Consider the following 24,137-nt stretch of genomic DNA (forward strand, 5'->3'; position numbering starts at 1 on the left):
TCCCGGGACATCTTATTGTCTTGCACTCAACTTTCATAACCCTCATTAGAGAAGAAGTTCTATTGATGTATTTCAAAATTCCAACATGTATCTACTGCTCTCAGCTCTCCGCCTCTGGCCTTGACTCTCCAGTCCTTTAAGACTGTCAATTGAGCTTCAGTAAATAGCTGTTCAAGAAAACTTTCTTGATCATGGGTGCAACTATAACAGGGTAATATGAGGCAGTGTTTGTGGCAGTAGTTACACAAATCTACAATACATATTTAAAATTACATTGCATAGAACTATATACATGTGCATGTGAAAGGTGAGATCTGAGTAAGTTCTGTAATGTAATTATCTGTGCTTTACCAATGGCAATTTCCTGGTTTTGTTGTACTATTGCTTTGTGGGGTGCCATCAACTGGAGAAAGCTGGTTGACGAGTATACAGGACTATTTGTCCTGCTTATGCAATTTCCTGTGAAACTCTGTTTTTTTTGTTTTGTTTTGTTTTGTTTTGTTTTTCTATAGGGAGCATGTGCTTGCTGGAGACACAGAGAGACTGAAAGCGAGAAATTATCCCCCCAGAGGGGATAGCCATACAGCAATCCCTTCTCCTCCATTCTCTTCTTGGGGTCTTGAGTATGCACACATATGTCCCTGGCATGAGTTTGAATCTACCGGGTCAAACCACAGTTGACTATGTAGGAGTCCAGTGATGTAACCATTACACCATCTACTGGTCTCAAAACTCTAATTATCTCAAAATTATAGTTAACATATATTTACTGAGCACCTATGAAGTGCCTAGCACTGTGCTTGGCTCTAGGGATCCAGATGTAGAGAAGGCCATATTTTCCTCTCTCTCTGTTTTTTTTTTTTTTTTTGTCTCCCAATATACACTTCTGAAAACACTATTTCACTTCCCCCTGTTCTTCCTTTGCCAAACTTCCCTAAGAAACAGTTTGGTCTTGATGCCTCATTTTCTCTCCAGACTCCGTGTCTCACTACTTAACACCATTGCCATCTGGTTTTCTACTCTAACCAATATGGCCTCCTAATGTTCCAGATCCCCCCTCACTGGCCCAGCCATCTTCAAAATCCCACTATTAGTCTCAAACCCTTCACTCCACTTTTAAATCCTTTCTAAATCTACTACTTATTTTGGGCCAGCAGAGCATGGTGTGTTGGTTAAGGCAACTGGATCCCACATGGACAACTGCACATTTCAAGTTCCATGCCCAGTGACTTGAGAGACTTGCAGGCCATGTGTGCACGTGTGGCCAAAATCCTGGGAAGAAAAGGGATTGTAGCATGGCCGTCCCCCATGGGGGTGATTTCTCACTTACTCTCTCTCTCTCTTTCTGGTGGGCACATGTGCCCTCTAGCAAGCAAACGGACAAACAAAAAGGTCAAGATAAGTCTACTACATATTTTGCTCTGTTCTCTCTAGACATCTTGAAAATGAGGAAATTCATCTATCCCCGGAGCAATCTAAAATTAATGGACTCTCAAGTAAACATGGCCAGATCAACCCTGTCCTCTCATTTTCCTCTCTCCCTAGTACCCACTCTGAACACCTCTTTCTAGAACCTACTATAAACAAGTAGTCCTGGAGAAAGAAGTCTCACCTGGTACTCCCAAATCCCTAACTTTTGATTAGAGTCAGCAGTTCTAGGATAGAGTCAGGGATGTTATTTATTTATTTATTTATTTATTTATTTATTTGGAGAGGTTTTTGCTATCGGGCACATGCGCTCGCCAGACAGACAGAGAGAGACAGAGAGACAGAAAGTGAAAAATCAGCCCCCAGGGGGGATGGCCATGCCGCACCTTCTCATTCTCCTCTCAGGGTTTTGGGCATGCATGCACACGCACCCGGGGTGAATTTTAAGCCACCAGGTCCGGGATGTGACCCACGGTTGACTACATGGGAGTCCAGTGACATAGCCATTATGCTAACTGCTGGTCCCCAGGAATGTTATTTTTAACTTGATCTTCAAGTGGATGGTTCTCATGAATGGCTAATACAAGGAATGACTATTTCTGGATATAGTGCAGGCCTGCTTCACTTTAATTTAAACAGGACTCCAATGGCCCCTTCTAAGCCCAGCATCTACATTTACATTCATAATTAAATATGCATATATTATTACTCATAATATATATATATATATATATATATATATGTGTGCATGTGTGTATATTTCACCTTTAAAACAGGTTTTTCATGTTATTAAAACTTCAGACTTCCACAAAACCCCAATTTGCTGCTGACCTGGGCTCTGGCTTAGATGTCATTTCTAAGGTGAATACAGTCACACAAAGAGCAGGTTTGTTTGGAGGTACTGTCATCTCCCTTCCATTCCCTTCTCTCTCCCACCACCATTCTTCTCCTTCCTTGTTCCTCATAGGAGCTTTGGGAGGCCCCAAACTCTCATTGAGTCACCACGCCCATTCTGACTGCCTTGCCCAGACATGCTGGGGCAGGATTCTGTATGACCCCTCCATCAACACCTCTTGGCCTGGTTTTAAGCAGTCTGATCAGATAAAGTACCACAAAGGTGGTCCACAGCTACTTGGGGCAATGAGGGTGCAACGGATTGGGGTTGCTTGATCTCTGAGATCTTGGCTCCTAGATAAAACTGGGGACATGGGACATCTTGGAAGCACTCCCAAACATTTGCCCTTCATGTAACCTTTACTGCAGCCTTGACATCTCTTGCATTTCTCAAGACAATTTTTTTTGACAGACATTTTTTTGCTATAGGGCATGTGTACTTGCTGGAGAGAGAGAGAGAGAAAGAGAGACAAAAAGCGAGAAATCACCTCCAAGAGGGGATGGCCATACTGCAATCCCTTCTCTCCCATTCTCCTCTTGGGATTTTGGGCATGCATGCACACATGCCCTGCATGAGTTTCAAGCCTCCAGGTTCAGGACTCAAATAATAGTCAGCCACGTGGGAGTCCATTGTCTTAACCACTACGCCACCTGCTGGACCCTCTCAAGACAGTTTTTCATTTCATTCAGCTAACAAATTTATCAAATAGCAAATGTTCAGATATAATCTAGACAGGCACATGCTCTGCTCTCATCCCAGTGAGGCAGACAAGGCAAGAAATGGACAGATGGGGTGTACTGAATGCTACGTTGTGGGCATATAAGGAAGAGCACTCAAGGTGAGCTGAGGGAGGGAGGAGAAGACAAGGGTTGGGAGAAGCTTCAGGGCAAACTAAAGATTGAGGCCAAAGGCATTCTATTCAATGACACCATCAAATTTGAATTTGAGTGCTTGGGATGTACTTACACTAAAATGTTATTCTTTGTTTATCGAAGTTCAAATTTAACTGAGCGTCCTATATATTATCTGGCAACCCTACCCAATGAGGAGCTTAAGGATGACTCAGTTACTTTCATATTCCATTGTGCCAGATAATATATAGGCACAATGGAATATGAAAGTAACTGAGTCAGCACTTCTAGTGAGGAGGGAGGATGGGGACATCTTCCCAGCTATTGGATGTCCAGAGAACAAAACTGCTAGCTAAATCAACTTTTCACCTTTCCCCCGCCCCAAGTTTACCATAGGGCACATGGGCTTGCCAGAGAGAGAGAGAGAGACAAAGTAAGAAATCACTCCCCAGAGGATATGGCCACATTGTAATCCCCTCCATTTTGGGATTGTGGGAGTATGTGCACACACACCCGGTGTGTTTTCCAAGTCTCTGTGTCTGGGAATCAAACCACCCAGTTGACCATGTGGGATCTAGCCACCTTAACCATCACGCCACCTGCTATCTCCTCAATTTTTCACTTTTCACTGGGGGCAACTTCTAAATATGCATCACAGAGTACAAGACAACAAGAAAAGTGACCCTATCTTTGAGCCAGATGGCAATTACATTCTTCACTTGGAAATTCCAGGACAACAGAAGCAGAAATGAAGGACTGACTGCCTTGCCTTTTACCCCTTATTCAATGGAGAATTCTAACTATAGTAGATAAGACCCACATAGCTTTTATCCTTCTGCCTAAAGGTGGAAAGCTTGACTTATAGAACAGTCTTGGGCCCTGAAATGGCACAGCTGGCTCGACGAGGGACAGAAGAACAAAGAAGAGAGGGGTGTGCAGCTCCTCCAGGGAGTTGCAGGGAATTTCTCAGCTCCTTACTCCAGCAACCAGGAGTGTCCTAGCCCTTCTTACTTCTTCGTAGACAGAAACTTTCAAGATGAAAATTAGTCTTAACCAGCGCCCAACCCAATTATGACCTCCACCCATGAAATCCTATTAAAACTTTCCTCAGAAAAGATCTCAAACAAATTCAAGCAGATTCTCAGAGAATCTAAAGCAGAGGATTTACATATATTACTTGTTCTCCCTTTGTGGAAAACACGCAAATGTCTTACAGGGAGAAGGTACATGGTGCTTGTTGACATTACTGGTTCAGGAGTCATGGTTATTAAACTAATACTATTTAATCCCCTAAAGATGCAAATGCATTATATTACTACACCAGGGAAAGTTCAGACTCTCAGGGGGAAGTCTCTAAGTTCTGCACACAAACTAACTTGGCAGTAGTAACGTGACCTGGGTCGGGAATCCACTATCCATAAGTCTGATTTTTTCGAGAAATTCTCTAATTGTTTATTTCCTATACCCTAGTTATAAAGTTCAGAGCAGAATTTCGGCATTAAATGCTGACACATACCAAGTTTCAAGTATTTATTAACCAGTGTAAACCTGAACACATCAAAATGATTTCATGCATTTAGAGGAGAAATATTTCCTGGTTAAGTGGAAAATTGTGCAGATGGCTTCTGGAAGACCTTCCTTTATAAGTGAAACATTTCATTTTGAAGTCTGGACCTTCTTTCCTCAGTTTGCTGTAATCCACTTTCACTGAGTAAAACTTGTATTGAACATTGGGACCCAGTTTGTTCCAGGGTTCAGGGTTATTCTTTCTGTCCCAAGAGACATCGAGATTGAACTTTGCCAAACTCATGAGATATAGTGCTGCCCCGGTACCTCCAGCTTCAATGACTATAAACAGGGGGGTCAAACTCGGATGCTTCTTGGCCTGGCACAAGATCTGGCAGAGCATGTTTACAGTGGAGGACCCTGGTCTGAAAGAGAACAACAAATCTGCCAGGCCAGCGACTAAAAACTCTTTCCATAAGTCTGAATTTAACAGACATTTTCAGAAGCCATTTCAGCGTAAACCCTATCCTAACTGGCATGAGGCTCCATGCAGTCTTAGTGTGCACATCCATATGGTTCCTGCAGAAATATTAATGTGTTCAATTATAAGGACCTTCCCTAAACCCACTAGGAGTGCCACATTATTACCTAATACTAAAAAAATTTTAAACTCAGAAATGCATCTGGATTTCCTCCTACCTTTCATCAATGAACTTATTTATAAGGAAAAAGCTGAACAGTCTCTCTAAGCAAGCTATCTTGTCCAACTTAGTACACAACTCAAAAAAAGAAAAAGAAAAAAAAAGTAGGGACCAGCAGGTGGCGTAATGGTTATGTTGCTCTACTCCCATATAGTCAACTGCGGTTCTAGTCCTGGACCTGGTGGCTTAAACTCACACTGGGCACGTGTGCGTACGTGCCCAAGATCCCGAGAGGAGAATGGAGGAGAAAGGATTGCGGTGTGGTCATCCTCCCTGGGGGGTGATTTCTTGCTTTCTCTCTCTCTCTCTCTGTCTCTCTGTCTTTCTGACAAGTGCACACACCCTATAGCAAAAACCTCTCAAAAAAAAAAAAAAAAAGTGTTGCTTTTTATGTGTATCTAGCAGTCTGGCAGCCTTTTTCCTTGACTCTCTTCCTTTAAGTTCGTCTCACAGGCACTAAGTATGGGTGTGGAGGAGGCGGCTGTGGTGCCTGCACAGTCATGGTGTCAAGATACAACCCCAAGACCAAGAAGATCCAGTATCCTTTGTGTTGGTCCGACCGCTGCTCTGGGCACATCTGGGAAGGGTGTGGAGCTTTTCACTTTTCTTGCCAATGTGCACTCCTCCCTCCCTCTCTGGATGGCTAATACACTCATACTGCCTCCAGGCCTGCTCTCCCTGGAAGCTCCTAAATTCCAGAACTCCCCCCGGGGGTTCCTCCCTTTTCCTGTAAGAATATATCTGTTTTATGTACCAATCCCCCAGGGCTCTGCTCTCTCATGCCATAAAAATATTTCCTTTGTTCTTGAGTAGATACCAGGGTAAGAGTAAGGCCAGCACGGCTTAATGCAAAGAAGTAATAGTCCTGGTCGAAGATCTAGATTTTCAGCATACACAGAGAAGAGTTGTTTGCCTGAAAGAGCTAAAGGAGACTTTAAATCCTGCTATGTGATTGAACCAGCATCTCCTTGACCTAAAAATGTAAAATTGTTCACTGAATGTGGTGGTGAAGGAGGAATTGTTCAGCATGATTCCCAAGCTTTTGTCTTAGGTGCTTGGATTATGCATTTTGCAAATTAGAGAATTTGGGAAGAGAGGAGCAGAGGAGGGGAAAATTGTAAATTTATCTTGGGACACATCACATTCGGGGTAATTGTGAGGGATCGTCCAATAGACATCGAGTTATATAGGTCTGTTACTTAGAGAAGAGGTCTGTCTCATCTGGAGCTGTAACTTATTAAAATTATCAACATAATCATAACAATGATTACAAAAATAACCAACACGTATTGAATGCTATTGTGTGCCAGGCACCATTCAAAGTCTCTCATGCTTATTTTTGTGTTTAGTGTCCAAACAACTTTGGGTATTACTATCCTTCACATTGAAAAAAGAGGAAATCGATGCCAGGACACCCAGAACGTAGCAGGAACTGTAGGAGACCTTGTAGGTCTGGGACACTATGAGCAACAGAAAGAGAAGTGGTCAAAGGAGGAATTCCAGGGACCAGCAGTTAGCATAACGGCTATGTCGCTGGACTCCCACGTAGCCAACCATGGGTGGAGTCCTAGACCTGGTGGCTTAAATTCATGCCGGGTGCGTGTGTGTGCGTGCCCAAGATCCTGAGAGGAGGATGGAGGAGAAGGGATTGCAGTGTGGCCATCTCCCCTGGGGGGTGATTTCTCACTTTCTATCTCTTGGTCTCTCTCTGTCTTTCTGGTGAGCGTACACGCCCTCTAGCGAAAACCTCTCCAAAAGAAAAAAAAAAAAAGAAGAGGAATTCCAGTAGAGACCAAGAGGAAAGAGGAAATAGCCTATTAATGGAGGAATGACAGAGGAGAAAGTTCTAAGAGAGTCGAAATGGTCCCTCCTATGAAACACCAGGGAGTGGCCCAAGGACATCATATCATGCCTGGGGTCACGTCAGGGGAAAGATGGGGCTGGGAGGGAGGTGCAGGTAGTATAGGAGTGCCTAGAAGGTGAGGAAGCTGGGGACGGCTCATGAAGAACTGACTAAGAAAGGAAAGAAAGATGGACTAATGCTGGAAAGAGACTTAGGTTTGGGGGTGTTTTGTTTTGTTTTGTTCTGTCTTGTTTCCTAGCACAGCAAACATTTAAAGTCATTTCTAAATGCAAAGCTATTTAGAGACATGAAACCCAGAAAGGAAAAGGTTAGGTGGACAATTGATAAGCGGGAAGTTCATGTAAAGACAGAGTTGACCCAATCCAGAGCATATGGAGGAGGAGGAAGGATTCTTCACTCTCTGAGCCTTGAATGGAGGAGGGAAAACTGAGGATAAAAAGAACAGCATTAGGCTGAGGGTTCAGTGGAGATCGGTGAGGGGACCTGGTGCCTCTCTTTCCTGGATGAGACAGAAGGGTAAAACCGAGGAGAGCTCTGAGCACAGGCGAGAAAGAGAGGAGATAAGATTAGAGGAAGTTAGGCCAGCTGGTGGCACAGAGGTTAAGGCACCTGGATCCCACTGACTGACTGTGAGATTCAGTCATAGACCTGGCAGCTTAAAAAACATGCCAGGTGCATGTGTGTGCATGCCCAAAATCCTGAAAGGAGAGTAAAAGAGAAGGGATTGCAGTGTGGTTATCCCCCCAGGGGGATGGGGGGGAATAATTACCCAGAGAGTAATTTCTCACTTTCCCTCTCTTTGACTTTCTCCCATGAGTGTAGTGGTTCTATAGTAAAAGCTAAAAAAGAAAAAAAAAAAAAAATAAAAAAGAAAAAAAGAAAAAAAAAAAAAAAAGAGAGAGAGAGAGAGATTAAGAGGAAGCAAATTTTAATAGGGAGATATTTGGAAGACAAACAAAACAATAATGTATTTGTTGCAAGATGTTCCTGGGATCCACACCACTTTTGTACACCAAGTGCTCTCCCAGGGTCCCTAGCCACTTAGCCAGCTGGCTCCTAAACAGCTTTAATTATTTAAAGGGTTGGAGGAACCAGGAACAGTACTCTACAGTCCCTGGGAAAAGGACCATTTCCTATACTAGAAACGAAAATAGCACTCAGTGGGAAGAAAGAAACTCAATTTAACTAATGAAGTCTGGACCCCGTTCCTTCCAGTGAGATGAGAATCTGGTGCTAACCACATCTGCCGTGTCATTAATTCAAGGAAGACATGGAGAAGACAAGGGCATGAAACGGTGACTTCCAAATTTGGCCGTATATCACAATCATCCAAGGAGTTTTAAAAAGTGATTCATTGATCCCACTCCAGAGATTCTGCTTTAACTGGCTAGCCCAACCAGAGTACATGTATTTTTTAAAGTTTCCTATAGTTTGGAATTACCCAGCTAAACTACTCCATGGTGGTTTACGTAAGTCAATATATCAATATGTCATCTAATGGTGAGTAAAAAGGTTTCCTTTTCCCTAGAATGAGAAAAAAAATTCAGAGTGAGAGTCCCTTGGAGGTCCCACATGAAAGTCTGTATTATTCTTTTCTCCCACTTCTAGGATTCTGCGCCAGCTGTAAGTCCCTTCTTGAGTCAATTTAGAAATGTATGGTTTAAAACCTAGTCTGCTCCATATTCTCTAGGAAATACAGCCTCATGGCTCTCCTGGACTGAAACAGCTCCCTGAACCATGTTTCCCACTCCCCACGATTCCGATGCATGTTCTTTACATAATTCCATCACAGCCATTATCCAGCGACAGCGTGCCTGGTGCCCATCTGCTCTCTGCACGGGGCTGCTGTCACCACGGTGGAAGGTATAGGAAGCATCCAAACCAGGATTCACCCTGTGCAGGTGAGCACAGAGTACCATCAGGACCAGAGGTTGCTGCAGAATCCCGTAAAGCCTGACGTATGCCAGTTAGGTCAACAATTTTGAAACCCTCGTGTTTTTAAATTCTCATTTTGTAATATTGAGTGCTTTATCACAAGGGATCTTTGCAGAAATCTTTTCAAGATTCTTTGATTGAGTTTAACATTTTTTAACCCCAAGAAACATTCCTCAGTCCCATCCTTGCCCTAAACTAAGACACGAACAGTCCAGTATGACAGGAGAAGAAAATGAGATAGGAAATGTGAAGTTTGTTGAGACACTAGTTGTCTACCACATTTCAAAATCACTAAACTGAAAGAGATGCCAGTTATGTTTGCAAATAATAACACCTAAGCGTTCTCCAACTGTCTGACAAGTAACTGTACACTCTGCCACAATAAAACACAACTAAATAAACAAAAGAGTTTACTGAAGTCTAGAAGACCTTTGAAATAAATGGTCATGGTATTTTCATATACTAGAATGGGAACTTCTGCAGCGGTGGAATCTTAAAGGCAATGTATAGGAAGAAAATTATAAATACCCATATTTTCCCTTGAGATTCCTTCTCTCTATATTTTTTTAAAGAATTATTTTATTTAACTTTATTTATTGATTTGACCAGAGAGGGACAGAGGGAGAGAGAGAGAAAGTGAGAAAGCAAGCCGCCAGATCCAGGACTCAAACTATGGTCAGCCATGTGGGAGTCCAACGCCCTTAACTACCACACCACCTGCTGGCCCCGAGATTCCTTCTCTTAAAAGACTGTGACTGGGGTGGCCAGCAGGTGGCATAGTGGTTCAGATTCTGGATTCCCACATGGCCAAACATGGTTCAAGCCCCAGACTTGGCAGCTTGGCAGCCTGAGACTTATGCTAGGTGTGTGTGCGTATGCACCCAAAATCCCAGGAGATGGAGAAGAAGGAACTGTGATATGACCATTCTCCCTGGAGGGTGATGTCTCACTTTCCCTATCACTGTCTCTTTCTGTCTCTCTCCAGCAAGAGCACATGCCCTATGGCAAAAACCTTAAAACAAAACAAAACTGGGACCAGTAGTTGGCATAATGGCTATGTTGCTAGACTCCCATGTAGTCAACTACGGTTCAAGTCCCAGACCCAGTGGCTTAAACTCATGCCGGGCACGTGTGCGTATGCCCAAGATCCCGAGAGTAGAATGAAGAAGGGATTGTGGCATGGCTATTCTCCCTGGGGGGTGATTTCTCGCTTTCTGTCTCTCTGTCTCTCTCTTTCTGTCTTTCTGGAGAGCACATGCGCCCTATAGCAAAAACCTCTCGAAAAAAAAAAAAATGGGGGTTGGGACGTAGTGGTCAAGACTCTTGTCTGACCATGTGTTACCTTAGTAGTGTGTATCTTTCAGCCGTTAACTTAATGACTTTTATTTTAGTTAAATTTTAACGCATACTTGGCCAATCACCTTAGCAGTCATAGAAGCCCTTCACACTGCACCTGTCAGATTTGTTTCCCTTCAGTCTTAGTGGTAGAGATGCTAGATTTGCTCAGTAGTGCCCTGGACCAAGTTTGTACTGACATGCAAGAACCAATTGTTAAATTTTCAGGGATCATTCAAGCTAATCTTTAAATACAGCTATTATTTAAAATTCAAGCATACAAACCTATAGTTAAATCATTTATAGAATAATAGCAGGGTGGAAGTATTTATACTATGAAAATTAGCAAAAAATAGAAGTCAGAGAGCCTGTTGCTCAGTATTTACCAGCCTGTTTACAGCAGCCAGGTTTATATGCCACCTCCTCAACAACTCGCCTTCTGCCTTAGCCCCAATACTGCCATCCTCGTTTCCGGCATTAGGACAGTATCTGCCTTAGTTGAACTATAGATAAAGTATTTGGCTTGCATTTTGGGAACCATGCTATCTGAAAAATGCTTATTTTAAAACATTAAATCCAGGAGCAGCAAGCAATCTGGTGGTTAAGAATCTGGACACCCACGTGACTAACCACTGTTTTAGTCCCAGACACAGCACTTGAAAATCAAGGCAGGCATGTGTGTGTGCATGCCCAAAATCCAGAGAGGAGAATGGAGAAGGAATTGCGATGGGGCCATCCCCCCTAAGGGGTGCTTTCTCACTTTCTCTCTCTTTCTCTGCCTCTCTCTTTCTCTCTCTCTCTTTTTCTCTCTCTGGCAAATGTACATATCTTATGGGGGAAAAATATCTGAATCACACTCAAGCCAGCCGATTGAGCCCCGGAGAGGCATGTAAGACTGACAGAGGGACCCACAGAGTCAGGTCTCCCATTTGTGTCTTCATGACATAGAGTCTTTGTAGAGTAGATTAAGTTACTGTTGCTTCTCACTCCTGTCTTTGTTCTGTTGTTGTCCCTGCGTGTATAAAGTCAAATACACATTCACGTGTGTAAGTAGCACACAGCTACTAAATAGTACTTTACAATTTTCAAAATTCCTTAATGTAGGTGAAGAAAGGGGTGAAACAACTTGCCAGAGGCTATGCTCATGATTTGCACACATTTTTTCATTTGTTCTTTTCTTTCTTTCTTTTTGTGAGGCACAGCATGCATGCAGTGTGTGATTATCCAATCAGAGACATAGGCATAGTCATCTTCTTAACATTACATCATGGTGTACACATTTGATACCAGTTCTCCTCATTTCTTTTAAGTATGTATTGAGTAGTCAATGATTTTTTTTCACTTTGCTGTGACACGTCATTCCATAACCCATTCCTCTTGTTTACATGCATTCTAACATCCATGATCATCTTCCTCGGAACCTCCTCTATGTCCCCCACCCCATGCAGCATCTGGCATCTACCGTTACTCTGTCTACTTCTATGCCACAACCCATTCTTTTGTCCTTATACCTATTCTATAAAGGAGATACTACTATTACCCTAATTTTAGAGATCAAGAAAAGTCACATAAATCACCTAAGGACCCACAATTATGAGTTTCAGAAAGGACCAAAACTCACAAGAGCATGACATGTTACTTACTCGCTAAACAACACTCCTAATTCACAGATAAACCAGGATCTATAGAATAAAATGACTTCATGAATACTTACCATCAGACTCTCCAAAAATAGCATATGTGTGATTTCAAGAAATAAAAGTGTCTTTCCTCCAGGAAACATCTTCCATCCTTCAGTTATTTCTGGAAAGCTAAACAGATAAGGTCTGTTGCTTGCTGGTGTCCAAGATAGGGAAGTGAGGTCTAAAACATAAATGCTGTGCTGTTGTGTCCAGGAAAGACTCGCCAAGTGTCACGGCACGCAGTGTGGATTCTGCAGCCCAGGCATGGTGATGTCCATCTACACGCTGCTCAGGAACCACCCGGAACCAACCCCGGAGCAGATAACCGAAGCTATCGGAGGTGAGCTTTTTAGGCCCCCTATAGGCAGAGGCCAGAATAGGGAGTGCTCAAGAAACTGAAGAAAGCTGCGGCATCACGTTGCGGTTTCAGGCACCTGGCCGGAAGTGCCTCCTTAGAACGTGTCTCGATGCCCGTCTTTTCCAGGAAGGACTGTTTTTGTTTTGGCAGCAGCGATGCCAGTTATGCAATATTGGTTTCATTACAAAATTTTTTATTTGGGCCAGCTTGTGGCATGGTGATTAAGGCAGCTGAATTCCACATGACCAACCAAATGATTCAAGTTCTGCACCTGGAAGCTTGACAAATGCCCCAGGTACATGTGCATGCGTGCCTGAAATCCTGAAAGGAAGGAGAGATGGAAAAGGAATTACAGCATGACCATGCCCCCCACCCCAGCCCTGGAGGGTGCTTTCTCATTTTGTCTCTATTTTTCTCTATCTCTGTTTCTCTCCTCCAAGCACATGAACTCTCTGGCAAAATTAAAGACAAGCAAACAAACAAACAAAAAAAACCACTTTTCCTTAGTGGAGCAATTTGCCACTCTGCAAAGGCATTTAAATGGGCTGTTTGTAAAACTTTTAAAACAATCTTTTCCAAATGTGGAAATGTGAGTAGTGTGAAAAGAATGAGATTCTGTTGTTTGTTTTTAATTAATCTATCAGAATCACTTATTAAATTTGCTTACTAAAATTAATTTTTCAAAGAGGAAAGACTTTTAGATACTTTACATTTTTATGTTCTGATTGGGACAATTTTAATAAGATCATAGACAACAATTAGTTATTATGATTAAACTTAGTGAGCAGTTCAGTCTCCTATAACAAAATAGTTATCAAATTTAAATAGACAAATATAATTTTCTGCCAAGAAACCCCCAACATATTAACAAATGTAGTTTTCTCAGGGCTGCTAGGATAACATGGTGGTTAAGGCATTGGACTTCCACATGACCAGCCATGGATTGAGTCCCAGATCCGATGGCTTTAAAACCACACCAGGTGTGTGTGTGTGCATGCCCAAAATCCTGAGAGGAGAATGGAGAAGGGATTGCAGCATGGCCATCCCATCTAGGGGTTGATTTCTCACTCCCCTCTCCCATCCCTTCTCCATTCAGAATTTTAATCTATGGTTTCAGTTATAATTTTACCAAATTTGAAAGGATTTTAACAACAGATAATCTTTGTGAGTTAAGTAATCCACACAAATGAAGTATTTACAGCTTTGAAAAGCAGAGATCTTGTGTTTGCCATGTTGTTTGTGCAATTCATTTTTTTCTCTCTAAAATTATGAATGCTTCCCACACTGATAACCTTTATTATCTTTTTAATTTAATTTAATTTAATTTCTTTTATACATTCAATCACATGTGTTATTTAGCTTGTAAAGTGATAACCTTTATATTTTTAAAATGATGATATAAAGCTCAAAGAAGTGATTCCTACAGTCACTATTTCTAAAATACCAACTCATACAACTCACTATTTCATCTCATCTATTTTTTTTTTCCTTCAAGACTAAGGAAATAAAAATTTTTAATTTCCTTTATTTTCCCCTAGAATCAGGAGAATTTCTGTAATGAGTGTAATAAATTTTCTCTTAGTAGGCCTTTAGTAGAGTTGATAAACTTAGAATTTAAATAACCAAGAACAAAAACTGAACAAAAAACCCTGATAATTTCTCACGCTTGCCTTTTTTTGTGTGCTTACAATTGATCAGAGGGAAGGTATCCACCACTTCTCAAATATTTCTTATTTTTAAACAATTATTTTATTTATTTATTTTTTAAAAATTTGATAAAAGAGGAACAGAGAGAGAGGTAAAGTGAGAAAGTAAGCCATCAGGTGCGAGACTCGAACCACAGTAAACTATGTGGGAGTCCAGTGCCCTTAACCACCATGCTTACCTGCTGGCCCCAACTTCTTAAATATTTCTTTTTCATGCCATGTAGTTACATTTTAGACATTGCAGCTCTTTCCTACTGTAAAAATAAATTCTAAATTCAGGCCCTTCTGTGTTTTTAGTTCTTAGCAAAAAGAAAGATAGATTATGGAGACTACAGCCATTCTTATGTAGGTGATTTCTTTTTAAACTAATCTCATTCTAATAAAAACAAAGGAATATACCTGTTACCCAAATTTCTACCTAACTTACTGGCATCAATTCCCATACAACACTACTTCTATGTGTTTAAGCCTGACCAATCCACACATATACACTGCTTCTAAATGCTTTAAACTGGAATTAAACATAATTATTATGTTGTATTTTACTTTTTTAATTTGCCAGAGCGCATGTGCACTCACCAGAGAGAGAAACAGAGACAAAGGAAGGAAGAGTGAGAAAGCAACCCCCTCATGGGTCATAGTCATGCCACAATGCCTTCTCCTCCATTTCTCCATCCTGTTGAGATTTGGGGTGCCCATACTCAGGCACCTGGTGTGTTTTTCAAGCTGCAGGGGCTGATATTTGAGCCACATAGTCAGCCATACGGGGTCTGGCTGCTTTAACCACCAGGCAACAGAGTTAGACCAAACATAATTTTAAATTTACTTCCGCATGTAAAAGTAATACATTTCTATTATGAAAAATGCCCCCAAATGAAAAATTGAGGGGAAACTCATGTTTCTACCACCAACGACAATCATTGCCCAATATGTCTTTATTCTTTGTCATTTCCTGCGCATAGGTTTTATTTGCTAATTTGAAATAAGTGTGACTACTATATATGCAAATTTATATTATATGTACAGTTTTAATAGTATAACATAAGAATTTTCCCATGTAGGGCCAGCAGATGGCATAATAGTTGCTTCACTAGACTCCCACATAATCAACTGCAGTTTGAATCCCGGACCCAGCAGCTTAAAACTCACACTGGGCGTGTGTGTGCATGAGTGCCCAAGAGCCTGAGAGGATAATGGAGGAGAAGGGAATGTGGTGTGAGGAGTGATCACATCCCCCCTGGGGGAGTAACATCTCTCTTTCTGTCTCTCCATCTTTCTCTGTCTCTCTGGCGAATGCACGTGTTCTATAGCAAAAATCTCTCCAAAAGAAAAAAAGGATTTTCCCAAGTTATTAAAATGTCTTCGTAAATATAATTCATACAAGCTATAAAATTTGAATATATATATTTTTTAAATCTAGTGGTTTCCCTCACTTTTTCACTATACTTTGGAAATGTTGACCAAGATAACACCAAATATTTACTGAACGCCAACTGTGCTGTTCTGGTATGATGGTGGGGGAAGGGGTGTTCAAGAACATCTAGATAATCCTTGCCCTCTCCAGGAGTTTAAGATCCCAAAAGGAAATATAAGGCACATACATAAGTGCCTTGAAGAATGGTCCCAGTCCATCTTTGCTTAAAAGGGCATTTGAAGAAGAGATCGAATGAGATGGTTTGACAAGGGGCCACAGGTGTTATATTATGAGGTGGCAGGTACACGAGGTAGGTAGAGATAAGAACTAAGGCAGAAAGAGTTGGTTGGGAAAACTAGAGGGTTTTTTGGTGTGTGGTATTCCAGGAAAAAATGTAATTTGTAAGATTTATTTTTAAAGAATATCTCCAAGAAGAACATTTGTTCCAAAAATCTATCTTGCTGTCTTTAGAGAACAAAAAATCTCATTACCAATATAGCTATTCTATTGAAATAGCTACATATATGAAAGCTGATGTAATATATTTCTATATTATTCATTAAAACTTGGTCCCTTTTTATCCAGGTAATTTGTGCCGCTGTACGGGATACCGACCAATTGTAGAAAGTGGGAAAACTTTCTGTGCGGTAAGTTTTGAAAAGAGGAAGAAGAAGAATATTGAGGCCAGCAGATGGAGTGGTGGTTAAGGTACTGCATTCTCACGTAGCCAACCATAGTTTGAGTCTCAGACACGGCAGCTTGAAAATTACACCAGGTACGGGGTCTGGCTGCTTTAACCACCAGGCAACAGAGTTAGACCAAACATAATTTTAAATTTACTTCCGCATGTAAAAGTAATACATTTCTATTATGAAAAATGCCCCCAAATGAAAAATTGAGGGGAAACTCATGTTTCTACCACCAACGACAATCATTGCCCAATATGTCTTTATTCTTTGTCATTTCCTGCGCATAGGTTTTATTTGCTAATTTGAAATAAGTGTGACTACTATATATGCAAATTTATATTATATGTACAGTTTTAATAGTATAACATAAGAATTTTCCCATGTAGGGCCAGCAGATGGCATAATAGTTGCTTCACTAGACTCCCACATAATCAACTGCAGTTTGAATCCCGGACCCAGCAGCTTAAAACTCACACTGGGCGTGTGTGTGCATGAGTGCCCAAGAGCCTGAGAGGATAATGGAGGAGAAGGGAATGTGGTGTGAGGAGTGATCACATCCCCCCTGGGGGAGTAACATCTCTCTTTCTGTCTCTCCATCTTTCTCTGTCTCTCTGGCGAATGCACGTGTTCTATAGCAAAAATCTCTCCAAAAGAAAAAAAGGATTTTCCCAAGTTATTAAAATGTCTTCGTAAATATAATTCATACAAGCTATAAAATTTGAATATATATATTTTTTAAATCTAGTGGTTTCCCTCACTTTTTCACTATACTTTGGAAATGTTGACCAAGATAACACCAAATATTTACTGAACGCCAACTGTGCTGTTCTGGTATGATGGTGGGGGAAGGGGTGTTCAAGAACATCTAGATAATCCTTGCCCTCTCCAGGAGTTTAAGATCCCAAAAGGAAATATAAGGCACATACATAAGTGCCTTGAAGAATGGTCCCAGTCCATCTTTGCTTAAAAGGGCATTTGAAGAAGAGATCGAATGAGATGGTTTGACAAGGGGCCACAGGTGTTATATTATGAGGTGGCAGGTACACGAGGTAGGTAGAGATAAGAACTAAGGCAGAAAGAGTTGGTTGGGAAAACTAGAGGGTTTTTTGGTGTGTGGTATTCCAGGAAAAAATGTAATTTGTAAGATTTATTTTTAAAGAATATCTCCAAGAAGAACATTTGTTCCAAAAATCTATCTTGCTGTCTTTAGAGAACAAAAAATCTCATTACCAATATAGCTATTCTATTGAAATAGCTACATATATGAAAGCTGATGTAATATATTTCTATATTATTCATTAAAACTTGGTCCCTTTTTATCCAGGTAATTTGTGCCGCTGTACGGGATACCGACCAATTGTAGAAAGTGGGAAAACTTTCTGTGCGGTAAGTTTTGAAAAGAGGAAGAAGAAGAATATTGAGGCCAGCAGATGGAGTGGTGGTTAAGGTACTGCATTCTCACGTAGCCAACCATAGTTTGAGTCTCAGACACGGCAGCTTGAAAATTACACCAGGTGTGTGCATACCCAAAATCCCCAGAGAAGGAGGAGTTGTGGCATGACCATCCCCCTGAGAGTGATTTCTTACGTTCCCTCTCTCTGACTTGGCCAAAACAAAACAAGAAGATTTATTCTGTTTACATATTAGTGCATATAATAGTCTGTTGCATTCAATAATATCTAAAATAACCCTATGTTGATGTTTCTCGCCCCTGGAAATTTTTAGATGCCTACCATTTGTATTTTTTAATAAATCCTTAGCCTTTATCTTATTTATAGCCCTAAATTTGACACTTCCTGAGAAATATAGCACAGTCTATTACTACAAAATGCACACACTACTGAAGAAAAATGAAAAATAAAGACAATAAAAGCATAACTGAAAAAGCAAAATATGAAAAGCTTAAGCTATCCAATATACAATGCATGTGAATTTTAAAGAAACATGTATCAAAGAAAATTAATAAATGCAAATGGAAGAGACAGCAAGGATTTGCTAAAGGAGAGTTTTGAACTAGCTTCTAAAGGAAGTGAAAGAAATAAATTGCTGAAGAGGAGGCCTAGAAAATTACAAGTAAGAAGTGAATGAGAATAAGCAAAAGAAAATGACAAAGATTCGGGTAAGAAATCTATGTTTTTGAAGCATTGAAGAGTAAAAGATACTGTACTGGCTAGGGAATTTATTCTCTTTCTTTTCTTTCTTTTTTTTTTTTTTTTTTTGGGGGGGTTTTTTTCTTGGGGGGGACGTGTGCGCTTGCCAGAAAGACAGTGAGAGACAGAAAGTGAGATATCACCCCCAGGGAAGATGGCCATGTTGCAATCCCTTCTCCTCCATTCTCTTCTCAGGATCTTGGGCACGCACGCATAAGCACCCGGTTTGAGTTTAAGACACTGGTTCTGGAACTCGAACCATGGTCGACTACATGGGAGTCCAGTGACATAGCCATTACGCCAACTGCTGGTCCCAGGCTAAGGAATTTATTCCTAAAGTTGGTAACCAGCATGTAGTCACTGTCTGCTCTCAAGCCAGGAGGAATACCATAAGGAAAGTATTTCAGTAGGAATATTCTTGACACTTGACTACTTGGAGAGACACAGCAAGGAGTAAGAGCATGGACAGTGCCATATACCATGTATGAAGGAATGACAATCCAGGCCAGTGTGCCATATGTGGGGACAGAAAATTAATTTGTAAGAAGGGGATTGTCAGGGCCAGCAGATGGTGTAGTGGTTATGTTGTTGGACTTCCAGACGGCTGACCATGGTTGGAGTCCTAGATCTTGTGGCTTAAAACTCATGCCAAGTGCATATGCATGTGTGCCCAAGATCCCAGGAGGAGAATGGAGATAGGATTATGGCATGGCCAACCCCCTGGGGGGGGATTTTCACTTTCCCTCTCACTCTGTCTGTCTCTCTCTGGTGAGTGCACACACCCTAAGGCGAAAAACTCTTAAAAAGCGGGGGATGGGGGATGGCCAGAATAACCATCAGACGGCAAAGAATGAAGTGAGAAATTCAGATCACTTTCAAAGTACAAAGATTGAGGAACCAGATAGAAGTTGGAAAAGAATGATTTAGGGTTTGGGCAGAAAAATAGTTTTAAGATACATTTTTTTCAGAAAGTTTCAAGGGGAGACATACTTTTGAGAAAGTTTTAGTTATGATATTTTTCTACAGTTTATGGTAAAAAAAATAATTTTATTTAATTTTGTTGGCCAAAAACACTTCAAGGTACATCATTTCATCCCAAATCCTATAAAGTCTTTGAAAAATAATGTGTTTTATGCCAGTAATGATGAATTTCAAGAAGTTTTACAAACTACATGCTAGTTTTTTTAATAAACTCTAACTTTAATTCCATTTTTCATTAAGTTTCTTTTGTTATTTGCTTTATTTATTTGTAATTTGCCAATTTACATATGCTCACTGGAGAGAGACAGAGAGAGAGAGAAGAGTGAGAGTAAGAGTAAGAGAGAAAGAAAGTGAGAAACCACCTCCCAGGGAGGATGGCCAGCCACCATCCTTTTTCCTCCATCCTCCTCCCAGAATTTTGGGCCTGCACACACATATCCATAGCTTTTTTAAGCCACAGGGTCCAGGACTTAAACTGTGCAGTCCACCATGAAGAATCCAGCTGTCTTAACCTCATGCCATCTGCTGGCCCTTCCATTAACTTTTTTGAAGTGTATTTACTTATTTCTTCCATGAGAGAAAGAGAGAGACAGCACCCCAACAGGGTCCTCATGTTCAGTCCATGCCCCAATCTCAGCCAGCCCAGATCATGGTAACAAAATGAGGACTTTTCCCATGTGGGTCTAGCTGTGCCAAATTTTTCTATGCAAAAATGTGTCATGACTTTCCCAACAACTCATTATTACTTTTATTTTTAAGAGAGATTTTTGCTATAGGGCATGTGTGCTCACTGAAGAGACAGAGAGACAGATAGCAAGAAATCACCTCCCAGGGAAGATGGCCAGGCCGCAATCCCTTCTCCTCCATTCTCCTCTTGAGATTTTGGGTATGCAAACACATGCGCCTAGCGTGAGTTTCAACCTGCCAAGTCCAGGACTTGAACCACAGTCGGCCATGTTGGAGTTCAGTGATATAACCATTATATCATCAGCTGGTCCCCTGACAACACAGTATCTATGTTGAACCATACAAATGGCCAAAATTCCACCATATAACCTATAAAAAACAGCAATTTCTTCATGTGTCTTTACCTGATACTACTCCTGCGATAAAATCTACACAAACACATAAGCTAAAAATAAGTATTTTTACTCTCAATTGCTCCAGATTCCCACATTCAGTCACTTATACTTAGTTTCTTTACTGGGCACAGCATTATTATAAAATACAAATCCCTTCTCAACACTGTAGAAAACGACTTACAAGTAAAAATATCAGCTGCCACTTTTACACCAGTTCCTCTGCATTAAACACTATTGAACTCATCTATTTAAATCTCACAAATCTGCTTGGGATGAGTTTTATCATACTAATTTCTCAAACTTGACCCAGCTAGTATGTGTTAAAGTAAGAACCAGAACCCAGGGTTCCTTCACTCCATGAAGCATAATCTCTCAACCACCACAGAACCTTAGGGAGTGTGCACATGAAAAGAGAAAACCAGAACAGTTCTGTAGTCTGATAGTTGTAGTAACTGACAAACTCAAGCCAAAAACACTATTTTGGGTTCACATGAAATGTCCTGAAAATTGAGATTTCTCACTCTCTCTCTCTGTTTCTCTCTATCTCCCTCCAGTGAAAGTATGTGTCCTATGGTGAAAAAAAATAACTAAAAAAATTTTTAAATAAAAAATAAAGATTTAAATTGTTTGGGGTTTGAATCATTTGAATAATTCAGAATAACTTCAATAACATACAAATAAATTCAAATTTTCAGTTTGTTTATATTTGTGTATAGAAGGTCTTAAAGGCAGTTTGTCTTCCCAGGACTTCTTTAAAGATACCAGGGGACTTTAAAAAGTGAAACATGGAGGGAACCAGCAGGTGGAGTGGGGTTAAGGCACTGATCACTCCCACGTGGCCGACCATGGTTGGAGTCCCGGATCTGGTGGTTTGCTTTCTCACTTTCCCTATGTGTGTGTGTGTGTGTGTGTGTGTGTGTGTGTACGTGTGTATCTGGTCAAATTAATAAATGAATGAATAAATTTTAAAAAATTGGGACCAGCAGTTAGCGTAATGGCTATGTCGCTGGACTCCCAGCTGGCCGCCCACATAGTCAACTGCAGTTCACGTCCCGGACCCGGTGGCTTAAAACTCATGCCGGGCGCGTATGCATGCGTGCCCAAGATTCTGAGAATGGAGGAGAAGGGATTGCAGTGTGGCCATTCCCCCGGAGGGTGATTTCTCACCTTCCGTCTCTCTGTCTCTCTCTCTCTTTCTGGAGAGCGCATGTGCCCTATAGCAAAAACCTCTTAAAAAAAAAAAAAGTGGAACATGGTATTAAAATACAAGTTTAAAAGCCAGCAGGCAGTGTGTTGGTTAAGGCGCTGGACTCCCACACAACTGACCAAGATTTTAGTCTCAGAACTGGTGGCTTGAAAGTCACATGTGCATGTGTGCCCAAAATCCCAGGAGGAAAATGGAGAAGGGATTATGGCATGGCTATCCCCCCTGGAAGATGATTTCTCACTTTCCCTCTCTCTCTAGCAAGTTCATGTACTCTGTAGCAAAAATCTTAACCCAAAAGGGGGGGGGTGGGAGTTGTTTTAATGCAAAAAAAAATTAAATACATGTTTTTTTAAAAATAATATGCATTTTCCAGAAATTTTTTGAAATCCTTTTGTACATGCAATATCACTGTTAACATAAAGAATAATTTGAATTTTTAAGCTATTACCTTATAACTATGCTCCATTTATCTAACTTACAGTAGGAAGCCTTAGCTGACTGGCATCACCCACCTCTAAACTCCCTCTGTCTTCCCCTGGGGCTTGAGAGACAACATTTACAAGACTCTGTCATGAGCATGGTTGCACATTCCCCATAATCTTCTCTACTTTTTCAGTGATGGGATAGCTTATTACCCCTGCCAGGTACTCAAGTATGTGTTTAAAGAATCAACCAATGACTTTAATTTAAACTGCTTTACTTTCTAAGGAATCAACTGTTTGTCAAATGAAAGGATCTGGAAAATGTTGCATGGATCAAGAAGAGAGGTCTTCTGTGAATAGGTGGGAAAAAGTAAGTATCTGATTTTCCCACTTCATTTGGGATTGACTGAAAAATACCCACATAAACCTAAATTTGTTCAATTTTTGTATTTTCCTTAGTGAGTAAAATAAAAAATGAGTGAAATCAGGAGAAAAACAGCTTTAAGGATTAGCAAGTCCATGACTTCCATGAAACCAGTCACCAGAGAAGGCTGTTTCCCTTCATAATTATTACAGCCTTCTGTGACTTAATCTAGGTTTCCCATCCCTCCAAAAAGCACTAAGAAGGACTAAGCTGTAGAGCACCTTCATGCTCATAGAAAAAAAAAAAAAAAAGATAAGTAATACCTGAGACCCATATGAAAATTTAATCCAACTTTGGACACCAAAGGAGGAAAACCAAAGTCTAGGAAATCTGTCAGAGAAACCATCCCCTTGTCCTGTGAGAGCGAATGAATTCCATGCAGGGACACTCTATGGTTCTGGAACCTCTATTTCACTCGAGGGGTATCAGAATTAGGGGATCTGATGCAAGTCTCACAACTAAATATTCCTATAACTCTCTCAGTAACTCTGAAGTTCCATTTGTTTGTTTGTTTATTAAGATGTGTACCAAACTGTATAATGAAGACGAATTCCAGCCTTTGGATCCATCCCAGGAGCCTATATTCCCTCCGGAACTGATAGTAAGATGCTTCACTTTTGTTGTCTCAAAACATGATGTGATATTTACCTTTTGGTATTACACTAGGGAATTACTATTAGACATTTAAAGATGGAAGCATCTCCAACACAATAAAGCAGCAATGACCCATTGGTATGGGTTTGTTCAGCTCTACAGTTAGCGTAATGGCTTTGTAACTGGACTCCCACATAGTCAACCACAGTTCGCATCCTGGACCCGGTGGCTTAAAACTCACGCCGGGCATGTGTGCGTGCGTGCCCAAGATCCCGAGAGGAGAATGGAGGAGAAGGGATTGCAGCATGGCCATCCCCCCGGGGGGGTGAGTTCTTGTTTTCTATCTCTCTGTCTCCCTCCGTCCATCTGGTGAGCCCACATGCCCTATAGCAAAAACCTCTCCAAAAAAAAAAAAAAAAAAAGAATTCGAAGTAAACCACTTAGAAGAATGGTGCTGCCAGAATCTCAAAGATGTGCTTTGGTTCAGCCCTTCCAGATAAAGATCCTGGGGTCAGAGTATAGATGACTCAGCCAAGATTACAGTAAAACTGGTAAAGTAAGAGTCAAACAATTCTTAGAATAATGGAACTATACTAATCCCAAAATTAACCACTGCGATGTCAACTCAGTGAGGAGCAAAAATAATAGAAATAGTGTGGTATGTCCCCCAGTCTGTTCCATCACTATGCTCTGAAGAGAGCACAAGATGAGAGAGAGAATTCTGCTGGCTTCTCAGAAAGTCTCAGTCAACATATACCCCACAGTGTGAGAACTTGGACACCCTGTATCCTACCTACTATTTAAAAATTATGTGTATGAGCCCAAAATGGTAGAGCATTCTGGACACGGCAGGCTAAAGCTACATGGAAGGCCCAAGTTTCATCCCCAATGTATTCTAAAAAGCCAGGCATCA

At 40.9% G+C, this 24,137-nt stretch overlaps 1 protein-coding gene and 1 pseudogene across 1 annotated transcript in view; one reads left to right on the forward strand and one right to left on the reverse strand.

Moving 5' to 3' along the window:
• Positions 1–24,137, forward strand: part of LOC102490052 (aldehyde oxidase 4) — an 82,980-nt gene that overhangs the window by 4,330 nt on the left and 54,513 nt on the right. Inside the window, exons 3-8 of the mRNA XM_006153083.1 lie at positions 5,823–5,919; positions 9,038–9,146; positions 12,411–12,537; positions 16,261–16,322; positions 22,493–22,576; positions 23,151–23,231. Of these exons, the coding sequence (XP_006153145.1) occupies positions 5,823–5,919; positions 9,038–9,146; positions 12,411–12,537; positions 16,261–16,322; positions 22,493–22,576; positions 23,151–23,231 (560 nt within the window). The remainder of the gene's footprint in view (positions 1–5,822; positions 5,920–9,037; positions 9,147–12,410; positions 12,538–16,260; positions 16,323–22,492; positions 22,577–23,150; positions 23,232–24,137) is intronic.
• LOC102484188 (cytochrome c oxidase subunit NDUFA4 pseudogene) lies at positions 60–5,083 on the reverse strand (annotated as a pseudogene).

This window comes from Tupaia chinensis, unplaced genomic scaffold (genome assembly GCF_000334495.1).
Source record: "Tupaia chinensis unplaced genomic scaffold, TupChi_1.0 Scaffold000361_2, whole genome shotgun sequence".
Taxonomy (NCBI): Eukaryota; Metazoa; Chordata; class Mammalia; order Scandentia; family Tupaiidae; genus Tupaia; species Tupaia belangeri.